The 16111-nt window shown below is 34.0% G+C and overlaps 1 protein-coding gene across 12 annotated transcripts in view; it reads right to left on the bottom strand.

Moving 5' to 3' along the window:
* The window catches only part of OXR1 (oxidation resistance 1), a 247443-nt gene that overhangs the window by 21650 nt on the left and 209682 nt on the right, over positions 1 to 16111 (bottom strand). For 11 of the 12 annotated variants that reach the window (XM_087962091.1, XM_087962090.1, XM_087962094.1 and 8 more), the window contains 3 exons: positions 14800 to 15521; positions 10702 to 10867; positions 9020 to 9179 (listed from right to left, as the gene is read on the bottom strand). In XM_087962091.1, the coding sequence (XP_087818217.1) occupies positions 9020 to 9179; positions 10702 to 10867; positions 14800 to 15521 (1048 nt within the window). Of the gene's footprint in view, positions 1 to 3892; positions 3958 to 9015; positions 9180 to 10701; positions 10868 to 14799; positions 15522 to 16111 lie in introns of all 12 variants that reach the window. The other variant, XM_087962100.1, reaches the window with a different exon arrangement.

Below are 16111 nucleotides of genomic sequence, written 5' to 3'. Positions count from 1 at the left end.
TTTTTTTAAAGTGCTCATTGTTCTTCAATTTCTTCAGGCCTAATGGACAACTTTCACACTTACATAGTATAGTTACAGAAGTGTGCACTTTTATATGTAAAGCAATTTAATATTTTTACAATATATTCTTGCCTTCACAGTTATTTTCTTTGCAGTAGAGAAAAAAGAATTTGGCTATTCACAATAGCTGCAATGAATATACACGGGAAAAAAAAAAAAAGCCCAATCTCAACAATCCAAAGAAGTGACTTCTGCTCATAAGATTTATGGCTTTTATGATGTATTATATATTATGTTATAATGATTATATTATGGCAATGAAGACTGCTTTCATGTAAAAAAACCTCTACCCCACATAATTTTAAATGAGGGCTTTATTTTGCAATTTTTAGAGTGATTAGTTCAGCGTGGATATTTAATGTTTCTCTTCAGGAGATACCACTTGAATGTGACTCCTCAGCTTGGAATCTGGCAGACTAACCCTACTCTTAGTTGGGAGATGGATTTCAACTATTCTGTCTAGAATAACAGAGTTGGAAGGGACCTTGGAGGTCTTCTAGTCCAACCCCCTGCTTAGGCAGGAAACCCTATACCATTTCAGACAAATGGTTGTCCAATCTCTTTTTAAAAACTTCCAGTGTTGGAGCATTCACAACTTCTGGAGGCAAATTATTTCACTGATTAATTGTTCTAACTGTCAGGAAATTTCTTCTTAGTCTTCTCAAGGTGTTTGATAGGGACACAGTAGATGTATTGCAAAAAGTATGTCTATATTCATCTGAACTCTGATTGAGTATTTCCTTGTAAGACAAATATTGCATATTGCTGCCAACCCTCTGTGATAACTCTTAGCAAAGTTGTGCACCAATGAGTCTGCAATTTCTTACTGTGCAAAGAAGTAGAGATTAGATACTATAAATATACCACAGTTCATAACAATAAATATTTAAGCCTTAGTATTAAATTTATATTCACACTCAAGCCCCTTTTATTATAATTTTATGGAAATTGGATTTCATTTGCAACAGTGTTTTCTCATCCTCCAGATAATGCCATAATAACAAATATAAACCACATATCTATAAGATATTTTACTTTCAATTGAGTAAAAACATTCAGAACAACTAAGGCATTGGCACATAAAGTATTCTAAATGATAAAATCATATGGTGTGGAAATAAAGTTTAATACCCTGGTAGCCAATAGAACTGCCAGTATTTTGAAGCAGTATGTTGCCAACTATAAGCTGCAAGAAGATTCAGGTCCAAGTTTGGTTCATCAGGGTTCAGTTTGATTCCACACAACTGCAGTGGTGAGAAAATAACCTGACTCGAATAAATTAGCTAGTGCTGGCTGATTTCTTAAACCAATTATGGTATCCATACCATTTCTGAATGCTAAACCAGCCCTAGAATTTTCCAGCTGGCTCTACTTCCTGACACATGGAACAGTGAAATGGACACACTCCCTAGCATCACAAAACTGCAGCTATTTTAAAAGCAGGAAGAACCACTGAACCAGCCCTCCATTTCCATTTTCCACCTAGCTCCTTTCCTTTGCACTATTCTGCAATTCTGCTAACTGCCCTTTCATTGATGTTTTGCACTCTCTCTCTCTCTCTCTATCCTGTATATATAAAATGGCAACTAAAGCTACTCTTGAAAAAGCAGTAATTCTCACCTATGCCAGATCAATAAAAATGTTACAGAGAAAGAAGCAGGTACATCAGAAAGAGGTGTCAGTGCTTAATGTGGCAAAATGTGTGATATGGTGGCATCTTAGTTATTAGTTAGTTATTCTGCACTACTTGTGAGTGCACTAGGACACTCCAGAAGTTCTCTCAATAGATTTAATGTTGATTAAATTGATTTAATGTTCTTTTCTTCCACTGTTTACATATCATTAAAAATAGCCATTGTGTAATTTCTCTGGCAAACAAGAATGGGCAGAGATTCTTGTAACATTTTATCAAAATATAAGCTCATGCCTGCTCAGAAGTATATCTTACAAAATTTAGTGAGATACATGACCCTGAAAACAGAATCCTTAGTAGATTTCTATAATTATAACAATAGTAGTAATTTTTTATGATTTAATATCTTTTTTATTTCAAATATATCCAAAATTTAATTCAAATGACTATCATGGCAGGTACATTCAACTGAATAAATTATTATAGTCCAGCATATACAATTTTAGTTGCTCTTCACTGTGCTAAAAGATTCTATATTTTCTTCTGTTGGAGACTTTATAATGCAATTTATAAAGTTAATTCAATTTAACTTTACATATTTACAATTTAAGAAGTTACCAGACTAATTGTATAAAACTGAGATGAGGTTGTTGATTTTAATCTGCTGTATGGAAAAATATGCACAATAGCGATTTAAAAAACCAAAGGTTCATGTGTGTGATTATTGCATAAGCAATATATAATGCCAACAATCCTGTTAATAAGTGGTTATTCTAAACATGTTTTTAAAGCTGTTATTTCAAACTGCATTGCACTGGTTTTGCTTTCTGCATTGGTTTATTAAACTGTCCTACTTCTATAAGATCTTTTAGCAACTGTGCTAAAACAAATCTTTTGCATTTGGTGAATTAAATCATTATTTTATAATATAAGAAATTTCATAATTTTTGAACATTATTATAAAATATAAAATACATTATAAAATTTCTGATTTTATAAGGTAACTGAAAGATAGTGGCATTTACATGCTATCAGTAAAGAAGAAAGGTTTATTTGCAACGTACAGAATGGATCAGAAGTTCCTCAGGAACAATAGCCATTTCTAGTTTTATTACCATATTTATCTAACTTTTAAAATGGTATCTTCTTACCTTATTTACAGTTCATATTATGCCTTAAAAAAAGAATAGAACATACATGGTAAGGCCTGAAAAAATACCCAGGAAACCTTCAGCTCATTGCTATTTATTTTCTTATATAACCAAATGAGGAAAAAAACCAAACCTTTTAAAAGAATATTGAGAGACTGAGAAACACACATTTCTGGTTAACACAAAGAGATCTACATAGTTATTCACATAGTTGCAGAGGCTATGTCTCATACAGGGATCTTGCAATACCAATGAAGAAATAAAGTACTGTACAATAAAGTATTGTTTCTAACTTCACTTCCATTCACCATCCGGTCTTCCTGGTGCTCTGCTCCCCCCAGCAGCCCCCAGATGCCTCAACCATATGCCAAAGAGTGTCCTTTCAGAGCTGCCCAAATACACAACAGAAATAAGTAACATTTTCTATGCTATTTGCCAGTGGAATTACACAAACATAATCAACACACTGAAGGAAAGTACAATGCAAATGATAAATAGATCATTTAATTGTTGAAAATGAAGTTTCACAAAAATATTTACAAATGTGATGCCTCATTACAGAACTCCTCTCCAATATTCCAGATGAAGTTTTATTCCCCTTTCTGGCAGTCAGAAAACATGCAAGCCACAAAAGTAGACAGATAGACAATAACCTCAGACTGTATTATATTTCCATTTTTTTTTTTAAAAAAAGACTCAATAGCATAAAAACATCCTGTGTATCAATACCAAAATATGATTGTATAAACTCACAGATGATCTACATCTCATATTAACACCTGGAAAGCATGTAAAATCACAAATTATCTTACATTAATACTGTGCCGTGTCAGCAATATAAAAGAACAGGAAAGTTAATGTAAGAAACTTCCCAAAATATATCTGCCCATGAAATCTACCACAATTAAATTAAAATAGTAAAGTTTTAAATTGCAGTTTCTTAATCAGAGATTCTAAAATTCTGACCTATAATGAATAGTAAAAGAAAAAGCAGGGATCTTACTGATTACACTATAACAACAATAAGAAATATTTCTCAAGGAATTACCAAAGTATATTTATTTCTCATTGAGTGATGCTTTCTTCCTTTCTTGCCATACAAAAAATTATTTCCTTTGAAAAAAAAATAATCACATTAATTTTAGCTTCACATGAGCATTTCTCCCCAGCATACTATCTGCTTTTAATTCCAGGCACAACGAAGCTCTCCTTACAGACAAAATACCGTGCTAGTTGCATTGAATTGATTGACAGGATAAACAACTAATGAGTGAGCAGAGTATTCATCCTGGGGTGTGTCATTACCACGAAAAGCACAAGAGTTGTTTCTCTATTCAAGGGAGGTTGCAGTGCACTAAAGTGCTTTAGAGCAAAAAAGTTTAAAGAGACACACTACTCTTTTAGAATCCAATGAGAAATTTATCAAACCTAATCCTTTTTGTTTTTAAAAATAAAACTAAAACATAAAAATAAAACAGGTTTTGCTGAGATTAATTGCTATTAATGGGCAACCCTTACAGTTCAGTTATTTTTTTCTGAATTACAAGTTCAAACAAATGTATTCTTCTACCTGGGGAAAAAAAAACCTCAGCTGAAGAGAACTATATGTATTACTACTGTTCTTGAAGCATAAAGCAATACTTCAAATATGCTTTTACCACCAATTTGACATAGGATTCAAAAATTAGAGAAGAACTGTATCAATACAAATCCTACTTGGTGCAAACTTTTTCTTCTGTTGAATTCACTTAATTTTCTTTAACCTGCAATTGTTGTAAACCACAACTCCCAACATATATTACCATTGGTCATACTATCTGAAATTTTAGTTCAGAAACAGGTTTTCTGCTCCAGTTCTAGAATGATAAATTATGTTTAACTCTCCTTAAGCCTTTGTAAAAAGGTTTAATCAGAAGTCAAGACTTTTCCTTTTAATTTTGCATATAGAAAAAAAGTGCCATCTTCTCTCCCATACAAGCCTACGTTTTGCAATGTATTCTAGAAGCAGAAAGGAGGTCTTCTAGAGTGATACAGTATCCTATGGTATATTGGCTGTTCCCTTATACATTTGGCAGCTTCACGAGAATGGATTAGAAAAAAAATCTGCTGCTCTTGCTTGCTTTAGAACAGTGGTGTCAATCTCAAGGTCAGCAGGCTGGATCCAGCCCAAAATGTGGTTGGATCCAGCCCACGAGGCTGTCCTGGTCTACCCAGTGCAAAGAAGAAAGATCAGGCCAGCAGGACTTTGGCCCGGTCTACCCATGTAAAGAGGAAACATGCCAGCAATTTGGGGAGTGGTGTCAAGCTGGTCTTGCCCACCCAGTCAGCCACGGCTGGCCGGCCCCCTGAGGTCAATCACAGCCCTGATGCGGCCCTCAATGAACTTGAGTTTGAGACCTCTGCTTTAGAATATTTCAAGGGGGAAGTTTCACAGCCACATGAATTACACAAGATGTAATAAAATAAATATATGCATTATTAAACAGAGCCCCACAGGACATTAGTTTATATCAATGCATATACATTATAGCTTTCTAATAGCTAGTAACAATTAAATTATGATATTCCACAAACCTTGTAATTCATTTGGCATTCATACAGGCCCCGGGCAATGTTTACAACTACTTTGAAGATGCAAGTTCTATTAAGGGTTATCAGACATAACAACATGCGTTTTAACCTGAATCAAATAAGCCAACTATATAGTCTTCCCTTATACTTTTAACAATCTTGATCGTTAGTCCCTTCAAATGTCTTACACTCAATTTCATTTTTTTCTTTGTCTCTTCTTACACAAGGTTTTCAAAGCTTTAACAAATCTCTTTTGTAAATCAAATGTAAGAAAATTATCCAGGTCACTCTAACACCGGCCAATGTATCCAAGGCTATTTTGCTCCATTCTGTATTAGTAAGGCAAATTTAAGTGACCTCCTTTAATTGTAATCTTTATTTCCTACTGGTTTCCTATCATGTCCCAACTTTAAAGTCTCATTCAATCATGTTTGTTTTTTTTCAAAAAATTCAAAACAAAAACAGTTTCCCATGGAAAGGACTTTTATAATTAATTCCAAATTTCTTTCATTTCAAATTCATTTCAAACATCTAGTGTTTTGTAACATTCCAAAATCAAACTACTACATACCTTTTGCACTATTTATTCTGTTTTGTTTTGTTTATAAATCCTTAAACTTGTATTTAAAGCTTCTTTCATTAAAGATTGAAGAAAATTCACCTGGAGGTTTCAGATTTGTTAATCCAAAGGTTCCTAATAGTTAAAAAGCAGTTAACAAGCAATTTTAGAAAAAGAACTATGCTACCCCATTCTGAAGGTGCCAACTGCACTTTTAACAAGATGGTTACTTCCTTGTCTTGCAGAACTTTCAACTTGCTAGAGATGGCCGTCTTGTGGCCTTGCGAGTAACAACTGTCTGAAGTGCTTGTGGTCAATCTTGAGTCTTCTTGTGCTGAGATTATCAAAGAGCCTCTCCATTCACAAGCTCTACATTCTGCTGCAGTGCTTTTAACAGAACTGTCCCTAGTTCACCATTTCTTCCCCAAAAGTCCACCCCAAACTCTTTTGGATACACAGTAATTTTTTCCCTCTTTGTTAAGCAAATGTCTAATTATATAGTTCTACCACAGTGGAACTGTAGAAAAAAAAGTGGTACAAGACAAAATAAGCCATAGACCTTTGAGATACTTTTTATGTGAACAGCTTGAGGGGAAAAACAAAAATGCTTAATGTTGGGTTACAGCTTTTTGTCCCAGTTATAATTGTGCCTTAAATATTATTAAGAATGATAAAGAAGAACTTTTTCTTCCCAGCCTATTACCAATCTTGTTCAATTTCCATAGCCCAGCATTGATAAAAAGTTTTTCTGAAGTTTCTAAAAATATTGGGAAAGGTTAATAAGTGATATCACCAAGGCTTAGAAGGAAAATTAAGCCTTACATTCACTGATCCTGACAACAACTTATACCTATTAATTAAGAACAAACAACAACCAATGCATCATACTGAGGCCACTAAGAATAGGACACTTGCAATTAATGGATCAGGACAGTGTTCCAGTCCAAATGTTAACCAGTACAAAAATGTATTAATTCAAAAGAAAAAAAATTGAGATGAAGCTTCTAATTTAAAAATAGTTGGCATACTGGTGTCAAGAATATCTTGTTCCAGCAAACAATTAATTATTAAGAATTGGCTTCTTAGAAGAAAAGGAAGAACACAAAGTAGCATTGTAACCCAAATTCAATAAAAGTAAAAGACCTATGAACACCTAAAGTTGAAGTACAGAGGAAAATTTCAGAGCATGGGTAAAAGAAACAAAGAGTTAACATAAAGAATGATCAGTGTAATGTTGGTTTTGTTGATGTGCTGTGGTTAAGTTTACAAATGCACTCTATGCATTTTCTGCTTTTTTAAGCTTTAAGATGTCTTAAAATAAATCAGGTTCTACTTTCAAAAGGCATTCTAAAAATTCAGCATCCTGACAACTGAATAGTTGGTTTGTAGGACAATATACAGAATAGAAACAAATACCCAAGCAGTCTTCTAGATTGTTGTATGGTTATTTAATGGGAATATTGGGAGGAATACATTTGTGCAAGGTTTCAAAATTATGGCTGTGACTGACATAATCAAAATTCTGCCACTTGCCCATTGGTGTGTACAATACACATTAAAATGGGCAGGTCTTTGCCTGGTTGTTCCCATCATTTTGACACTGTTGACTCTCTTTCTACATACACCATTTTTTTGTTTAAACTTATTTCTAAGTTCCTATTGTTGTTATGAAATTATAACGAAGAAACCATGTGTGTATTTACAGACTATTTTGTATTCACCACATGCTTGTATACTCCTCTGCCTACTTGATTACAATCTTTTGGAGTACCTTATCTATATGGCTTGAGATAGTGAACTTTGGTATGCATACATTCTGGGTATATTCCTGGGCCTTATGTAGTTTATGGCACTTTTACTGCAGTGACATGTTATTTTGGCATCTATTCAGTTCTGCTAGATGCAATTGAAATTTTTGTGACCTTTTGTTGATATCTTAAGAATATGAATCATAGGCCAAGGCGTTCATCCTGCACCTGCCTCCCAGTAACACTGTTCTAGTTCCTGAACTATCCAAGTAACAATTGAGGATTTCACAATTTCATGAAAATAATATAATACCAATCTTGTTTAGATATCATTAGCACCAAGCCATTATAATACCTTCTGATTTGATTCAAAATTATCTAAAATCTTCATTTTAATTTGTAATTTTTGTATTATGTCTGTTGAAGTGTTAAATGGATTGCTTATGTTTTAACACCTCATTATAAATTGTTTTTACTATTCTGAATATTGTGATTTTGTTTTGAAAAATGGCTTTGAAATAAAGATGAACAATAAACTAGTCACAATATTACACAACACATAAAAATGTACTGTTTAAAATATGAATGCAAATTAAGGAAGGCATGTTTTTGAATTATTATTGTGGAAAATAGAGACTTTCCCAGGTTTCTGGTATTTAATACCCATTAGATCCATATCTATTTTTATTTGCAATATTATTTGTACTATATTAATATATGTAGAAACCACCTTGAGTAATAATAAGCCAAAAATCCTCTATTTATAATGTATATTATGGTAGTACTGATTTTTCAAATTAATAACTGCATGTCTGAAAGTCTGAAATAACGTTTGTAAATTGGAGAAAAACATGGAGATATTTTACTGGAATTGAGTAAGAAAACAAGCGGTATTAACAACTGAGAAATGTCCAATTCTTTCCCAGTGATCAGTGAAAAAAAAGCTGCTAGGGAATTAAAGATTGGTAAGCAAAATGCTTACTGCTCTTGTTACTATTTCAAATCACCTCTAACCTTTTAGATTTTCATGTTTAAATAAGCAAACTATTTGTTACATATGTATACATGTAACTGCTGCCTGACCTTTGCTACAGTCACAAAAGGCAAACAGAATTATACATTGAGATACTCAGACTAATGTTCCACACTGAGAAAAATTGAACTATGCAGTCATTAGATAAACATGTATTTACAACTTTTACTTAACAATATTAGTTGATGAAACTCTTCCATGCAGAAATTAAACAATTTTAAACAAATGATGTGTTTCTAAAGTTGATAACTAGCATTTACTTACCTCCCACTCCTTAACAGCTGTTTCATTAACTGAATCTTCACCAGCCTGAGTTTCAATTTTTTTTACTACGATAAATCCTGGCTCTCTATTTGATTCTCCCGTATCTTCTGCATATATTTCTGGACTCCACTGAACAAAAAATGCATACAGATGTTCAGTCCTTTGAAAGGGAAAATGAAAAATAAATTGATACCCATTCAGATGTGCACAAACTTGGAAATATTGTTTTTTAAGTAGTAATTCACTTATCTTTTCACTATCGGTTACTCATGTTTTCTTTGAAAATCAAGGGAAAGTATATATTCATATAAAGTAAGCTAAAACTATGGTGAACAATATTTTCAGTATCTCAGCACATAACTAGTACCGATTATGGCATCCTCAACAGATTATAAATCTGAAAAGGGTTTTCTTAGTTTCATTAGGAAAAACAAGAAGTGAATAGGACAACACATCTAATTGGCAGGATTAGACAACTAGCTAAGTTGGGTAGGACTTGCTTAGTATTTAGGCAACATAATCAAGCTTGATTCAAGGGATTTGTTTCTTTAGAAGAAAAGGACATGACAGGAAAGACACAACTACATGATACTAGAAATCAAAGCTTAAGAATTTATAAGCAGCCATGACAGATGTTTGCTCATCTAGTCTGGCATGTTCTTCCTAGAGTGCCCAAGCAGATGCTTCTAAGAAACACATAACAAGAGAAAAAAATTAATAATCCTTCCTCTGGATATCACTGAGAAAGTGGTGATTCTAAGACATTCTGTTTCAGAAAAGATTGAGACTTACAGAAATTCTGATTCTCTTATTATTCATCAAATTTCCATCACTTAACTAACTGTGGAAAATAACCTTGGCAGCATCACTCTGTCAAGCCTGGTTAAAAGATATAAAAATAAGGTTACCAGGCCACAGCTTGGCATGAGCAAAGGAAGTTTATGGGGGGATTTAACAGAGTGACTTGTGACCTTCTTTGCTGGCTTCTGCTTGAGAGAAGCCATCAGAGAAGGTCCCAAAAGGTGAGCACCTGACCATAAACACACTTCAACCATCACAACTGCGAACCAGTTGTCATATGCCCAAATCACAATCATGTGACTGAGACGACCCTGTAATGGCCAGAACTTAAGGATTAGTCATAAATAGCATATGTGCAGTGCCAAATGGTGGCTGAATGATTGATTGATAAGAAAAGACTATCTTTAAAGAGGCAATTAACAAGAAAACAATACCTAAATTACTATTGTTGTGAGAACAGTACAAAAAATGTAGCCTGATATAATTTCATAATAAATGATCCATTGTTTGGATGATCATTTCAATAAGGCAATGGTATCTCATATACAGTTAAGGAGTCAGGCCTGCTATAATCTTTATATCATTTACTTAAATTTAATCCACTAGTAAAAAATGGCCAATTTCAATAAACACAGAGTATACTAAGAAATATTCTGAAAATATTAAGAAACAAGCAACAATTCAGCAAAAAAACCACACACTGAATTAAGAACACTGACATGGTAAGAGACAGTAAAATAATATTTTTTGTATAGTTGTAACCTTTAAATTCAGAAGGATGTGGAATTATCTTAATATGAAGATAGATTTAATATTAATTTAGAAATGGAAAGATAAAGTTTTCCTCTACAATAAACATACATAGAAAATATCCATCTTACCTTTCTGATGGCACAGCAAACCAATATTCATGCTTCTTATCTCTTTGTGCATATTGCTGCATCAAGGCACTTGCCTGTGATACAAACGTTTTTCGCATTGGCTTGCCGACTTTGAGACACAAGAACTTATATAATCGATGTCTTCTCTTCTCTTTTATTAGAGGACCTTTTATAAAGAGATAAAATGCCAGACTGTGGTTAGCAATTTTGCTTTGCTAATTATTAAATATTACATTAATTACTGGATAAATCTGGATGCACCTTTAAAAGCTGATTAGATATTGTTACTCTGCTTAATATTAAGTTCAACTATTATAACATGGGTGAGCAATTTGCAGTTAAGAAGGTTACATATGAACATCTAATTCTCTGTTTACACCTCCTCTAATCTAATTTCAGATCTCAAATCTGTAAAATAAATAGTGAAATGGTTTCATCAAACCACTGCAGAGACTTAAGACACCATGAAACTACAAATTCCTAAAATCAGGCCCATATTTCTTATTTTGGGAGAGCTGTAGCAAAACAAGTATTTTGCATGTCTTAAAATATTGACTATATTTCTTAAGCCCCAACCTAGAGGGAAAAAGAAAAAGAAAATAGGTGGATGCAAACATTTAAACATAGGAAGTTTACATCACTTGTTTTCCTTTATTAAACAAATTACCTTACATTTGCAGCTATGCTTCCTATAGCCCAACCCTCAGTTGCCAGACTATGCATTCCAACATATGATGCAACAAATGAGTTCCTGCTCTCTAAACTACAATTAAATAAGCTACTGTGACTAAAGTTATCTCCACTGACTTTTATGATATATGACCATACAACAAATGTTGCATCATTCATTTACGACAATGTTATCAGCACAAAGGAATGTAACCCTGACATTGTCAAGGGGAGACTTTCACAAAAGGTTACCCAGACTCTGAGAAAGAAACAAAAGTTTGAAAGAAACAAAAGTTTGAGAAAGAACTAAAAGTAACACCACCCTGATTTTAAAACGGGACAGAGAGAAATTCGTCTGTTTTCAAGATTTGTTATTTCACCCCATAAATTAATAATGAAGAATATTCCTTCCTGTGCTTTTCTCTTGACCCTTACCTATCTTGAGGGGCTAACAATTGGCCAGCAGAAGAAACATTTCTAAAGAATGATCCTCTCAAATATCAAAATCACCTGCATATTTTCAAACATGTGCTCTCACAAACTGCTCTATATGTTTGTGTGTTTTTGTTCTGGAAGAAATGAATTTCATGTGAAGGGGAGGGGCTAAGCCTGAATGCAAAGCATGAAGCCAAGTCATCATGATGAATGTATTTAAATACAAAATATAGATTTAAAAAGTCCTAATAACTAATACTATCCAGGAAACATATTACTATGTGTATCCTTACTTGCTGCAACCATATTCTATCAACACTGATAGAAGTAACTTTTAGAAACAGAACACTTTTAGCACCATAGCATTTCATAAGAAATTTATGGTTAAAAGTAGGACTAATTAAACATAAATGTGGAAACTATGCTACTGAGATAAGATTTGCTTAAGGGGAGATGGAAAAACTATTAAAAATATTTAAAATTGACACTAAAAATAGAAACATTTGTAAAAACAATACTGTATGTTCAGAAACAGCCACGCTGCAAAGTAAGATATGGGAGGCAATAAACCAGCAGTCAAAAATACCAGGCCCAGATGAAACCTCCATTAAATTCTTTAATGGCATAAGAGGCAGTTAAAAGTGCTAACAGCTCTTTGTCAACAATACAAGTAAAAGTTATATGATCTAGAAATGTAACATGATCAATGGAGAGAACAAGTGAATTTAAAATATACCTTTGCTTTATTTATCCAGCATAATCTTTGTATAAATTACCGATTTATCGGCGTATAACACGCACAGGCGTATAACACGCATAGCACTTTTAGCACCATAGCATTTCATAAGAAATTTATGGTTAAAAGTAGGACTAATTAAACATAAATGTGGAAACTATGCTACTGAGATAAGATTTGCTTAAGGGGAGATGGAAAAACTATTAAAAATATTTAAAATTGACACTAAAAATAGAAACATTTGTAAAAACAATACTGTATGTTCAGAAACAGCCACGCTGCAAAGTAAGATATGGGAGGCAATAAACCAGCAGTCAAAAATACCAGGCCCAGATGAAACCTCCATTAAACTCTTTAATGGCATAAGAGGCAGTTAAAAGTGCTAACAGCTCTTTGTCAACAATACAAGTAAAAGTTATATGATCTAGAAATGTAACATGATCAATGGAGAGAACAAGTGAATTTAAAATATACCTTTGCTTTATTTATCCAGCATAATCTTTGTATAAATTATGTAAAATAGTATGTATATTAAGTTTGAAAGGCATACCAATACACGTGATCATTCTTTTGAGGAATCTTTAACATAAACAACAAACTACTTTAAGAAATTAATTTTTTTGGGGGGAAGTGGTTCAAAATAGAGGAGGCAATGAGCCTGGAATGAATATGATTCCCATCCTGTATTTATGTATAATTTACTCTAATAATTTAGACTCTTTTAATTCATTTTAATGTTTGTGCAAACTTACATAGCTCAAAAATAAAGATATTTCTGACAATAGATACCAAATAGTTAAAGCTTTTGCCATTAATAATAAAGAAATAGTTTGAAAACTGGACATTGAAAATGTTTTGAATTAGGGAAATAGAGACAGGTTACTAAGAATACCATGGACTGCAAGAATCCAATAAGTTCTGGAAAAATAAGAGGCAAGGATTATCAAGTAGAAACTGATATATTTTATAAATGAGATGCAAATGAAAGATGGAATGCCAGGTAAGGGACGTAGCAAGGAAGGTAACAAAAACAGCGAATAGATTGCCATCAAAAAGCATCCAGAACCAGAAAGAGCCATGTTACATGTCCCATCTACAAAAGAGTGTCATCTGGTGGATGCCAGGAAGAGACTCTTTGCTGCCATGGGGACTGCCCTGTGGAACATTATCCATCCCTGATCTTAGATTGGTCTCATCCCTCTGTTGTGGTTAGCCGGCAGCAGGTGCGGATGGTGGAGGAGAGCGAGGAATCAGATGAGGGGCCAGGACCATTAGGGAGTGGACTGCTGCCTTCAGAGATTGTGGGGGCTGGCAGCAGTGATGAGGAGGTTCTTGAGGAGCCTGTGCCAAGTGCGTGTGCACGCAGGATTGATTGTAGGAGAGAGCAGTTACAGCAGCACAGGCAACTCGGGCGTAAGGCTGCAAGGTAATGGCCCCTCCTTCAAGAGGATAAAAGCCAGGTTTGAAGAAGCATTCTTTGAAGAAGGCAAAGATGCTCTGAAGCTCAGCCTCGTGGACATCATAGTATTTGAAAAGTCTTGTAAACTAATTCTTATCTCAGGGTTTTTGGCAGCCTTGACAAACACCTTGGCAAGGCTCTTTCTTGTCGGAGCTAATTAGTTGGAAGCAGCCTTTTATCTGTGAAGAAACAGAATTCGTGGATTAAATCTTAAAAGGTGGGAGCTACTGCCTTTGTCTTGTGTTTGCTCTCTTGGAACCAGGTTGGGTCAAAATAGCCTCTAAGTCTCTAGGAAGGCCTTGAACACATGGCTTTGCCAACATGCGTGCACCAGCAACCATGGGGAGTTCTTCCAATAGTTGAACTGAGCTAACATAAATTAAGTTTGCAGCTGATTATGATTTTGTGTTTTTAAACGGATTACGGATAGTTTTAATATTTTTTGAATAACCTGTTTTTATTGTTTATACTAGTTGTTAGCCAGTCAGGTCACTGGGACCAACCCAGATTTGATTCTGAATTGATGATGATTATAATGATTACGGATTATTAAGAGTGACAAGACTCTTCACAATACAGACATATGTTGCTAAAAGTAACACTAGGCCGTCTTTTGCTTTTTCTCATAGATATCAGATCCTTCAGAAATAGTACATTTCACATTACCCCATAATGCATTTTGATTACAATAAAATTGGGAATATGACATTTTTTCCAACCAGTGTTTACTATATACACAAAGAATAATTAAGGTTTATTGAGTTTTTTTTGTTATACTATATTAACTTTAAATTCTTACCTTCTATAGTTCCATCTACTGTTGTCATTTTGTGTTTCATTTCTTTATGCACTTCCTGGTGGATGGTATCCCGTTGCTGTTTGGTTTGTTGCATAGTATGGCTCTTCCAAAGCTTCCGCAGCATCTCTGTGTCTGTCTCAGAATCTTGAGTTGGCAGTTTCACAGGTTCCCCTTCATTTGTGGCCTCTTTTTGAGAATCAATTTTTTCAGAATCCAAATGCTGCTCATCCTCTGGTACATTTCCTTCTACAGGTTCCTGACATGTTCCATGTTGTGCTTCAGCATCAGAAATACATCCTTCTACAATATTCTGTACTTCTTCTATTGCTTTCTCCACTGCTTTTGAGTCCACAGTATCATTAACAGAAGTACTACCATCATTCAAAGGCTGTTTTCCATTGGAATTTACATTCCCAATATTATTAACAGAGTCTAAAATATCCTTTACATATTCTCTGCCAGTGTGGTTTACTGTCTGGACAGATTCAGACGAAGCTCCAGAAGATTTGTCTTGTCGAATATCATCCAGAATCTCTTCCCGAATAGGAGACAGTTCTGACTCAGTGAAAACATCTTCTGACAGAGATTCTTCTGTACTCCTTGGAGCAGTACTGGCACTATCATTTCCTGTATCTCTCGTTCTTAATTCCATTTCATCAGTATTACTTCTGGTAATTTTCTTGAAGTGGCAGAGATCTTTTACAGATAACTGACCTACATCACTAAAAAGTAAAGAAGACCTCTGTGTTATAACCTGAGAAAACAAAATGCACATAACTTTTTTTTAAAACTGGGATCATTTTAATAGAACCAGTTTGATAACTATTCATTAAACAGTTATGCAACATATCTCTGTAGAGAACATCACCCACCTCCCACCCTATTAGCAGTGGACAAGATTTATTTATTGCAAAAGTTGTCTATAATACTCAATTCTATTAGCTTGAGTGGTATACAATAAAACAAAGAGGTATCCCAGTTGTGTTTAATAAATACATAAAACACAAGTACAAATAAACAGGATGGCACTTACAATAGCTAGGTATCATAAGCCTACTTAAAAAGGATGGTTTTTAAAAACTTGGATGTTAGAAAAGAGAGAGCCAGACACAGCTCTGTGGGCATTATATTCCATGTGTGGAATACAATGGATAAAGCCTAATTTGTAGCCCATCTGTAGCACAGGAAAGGATTCTTTATAGAATAGTCTTATATCTTATATTCAAATGTAAGTAACTCGCTGAGCTACCTTATGAGGGACAGAATTCCTCATTCTTGTAGTTGCTGTAGGTAATTTAACTTCTGCAAGTTG

This window comes from Notechis scutatus, chromosome 3 (assembly GCF_049901735.1).
Source record: "Notechis scutatus isolate UNSWTSFEM ecotype Mainland chromosome 3, rNotScu1.2, whole genome shotgun sequence".
Classification (NCBI taxonomy): domain Eukaryota; kingdom Metazoa; phylum Chordata; class Lepidosauria; order Squamata; family Elapidae; genus Notechis; species Notechis scutatus.
The sequence above is the reverse complement of the archived record's forward strand: the minus strand, read 5'-3'. Positions and strand labels throughout refer to the sequence as shown.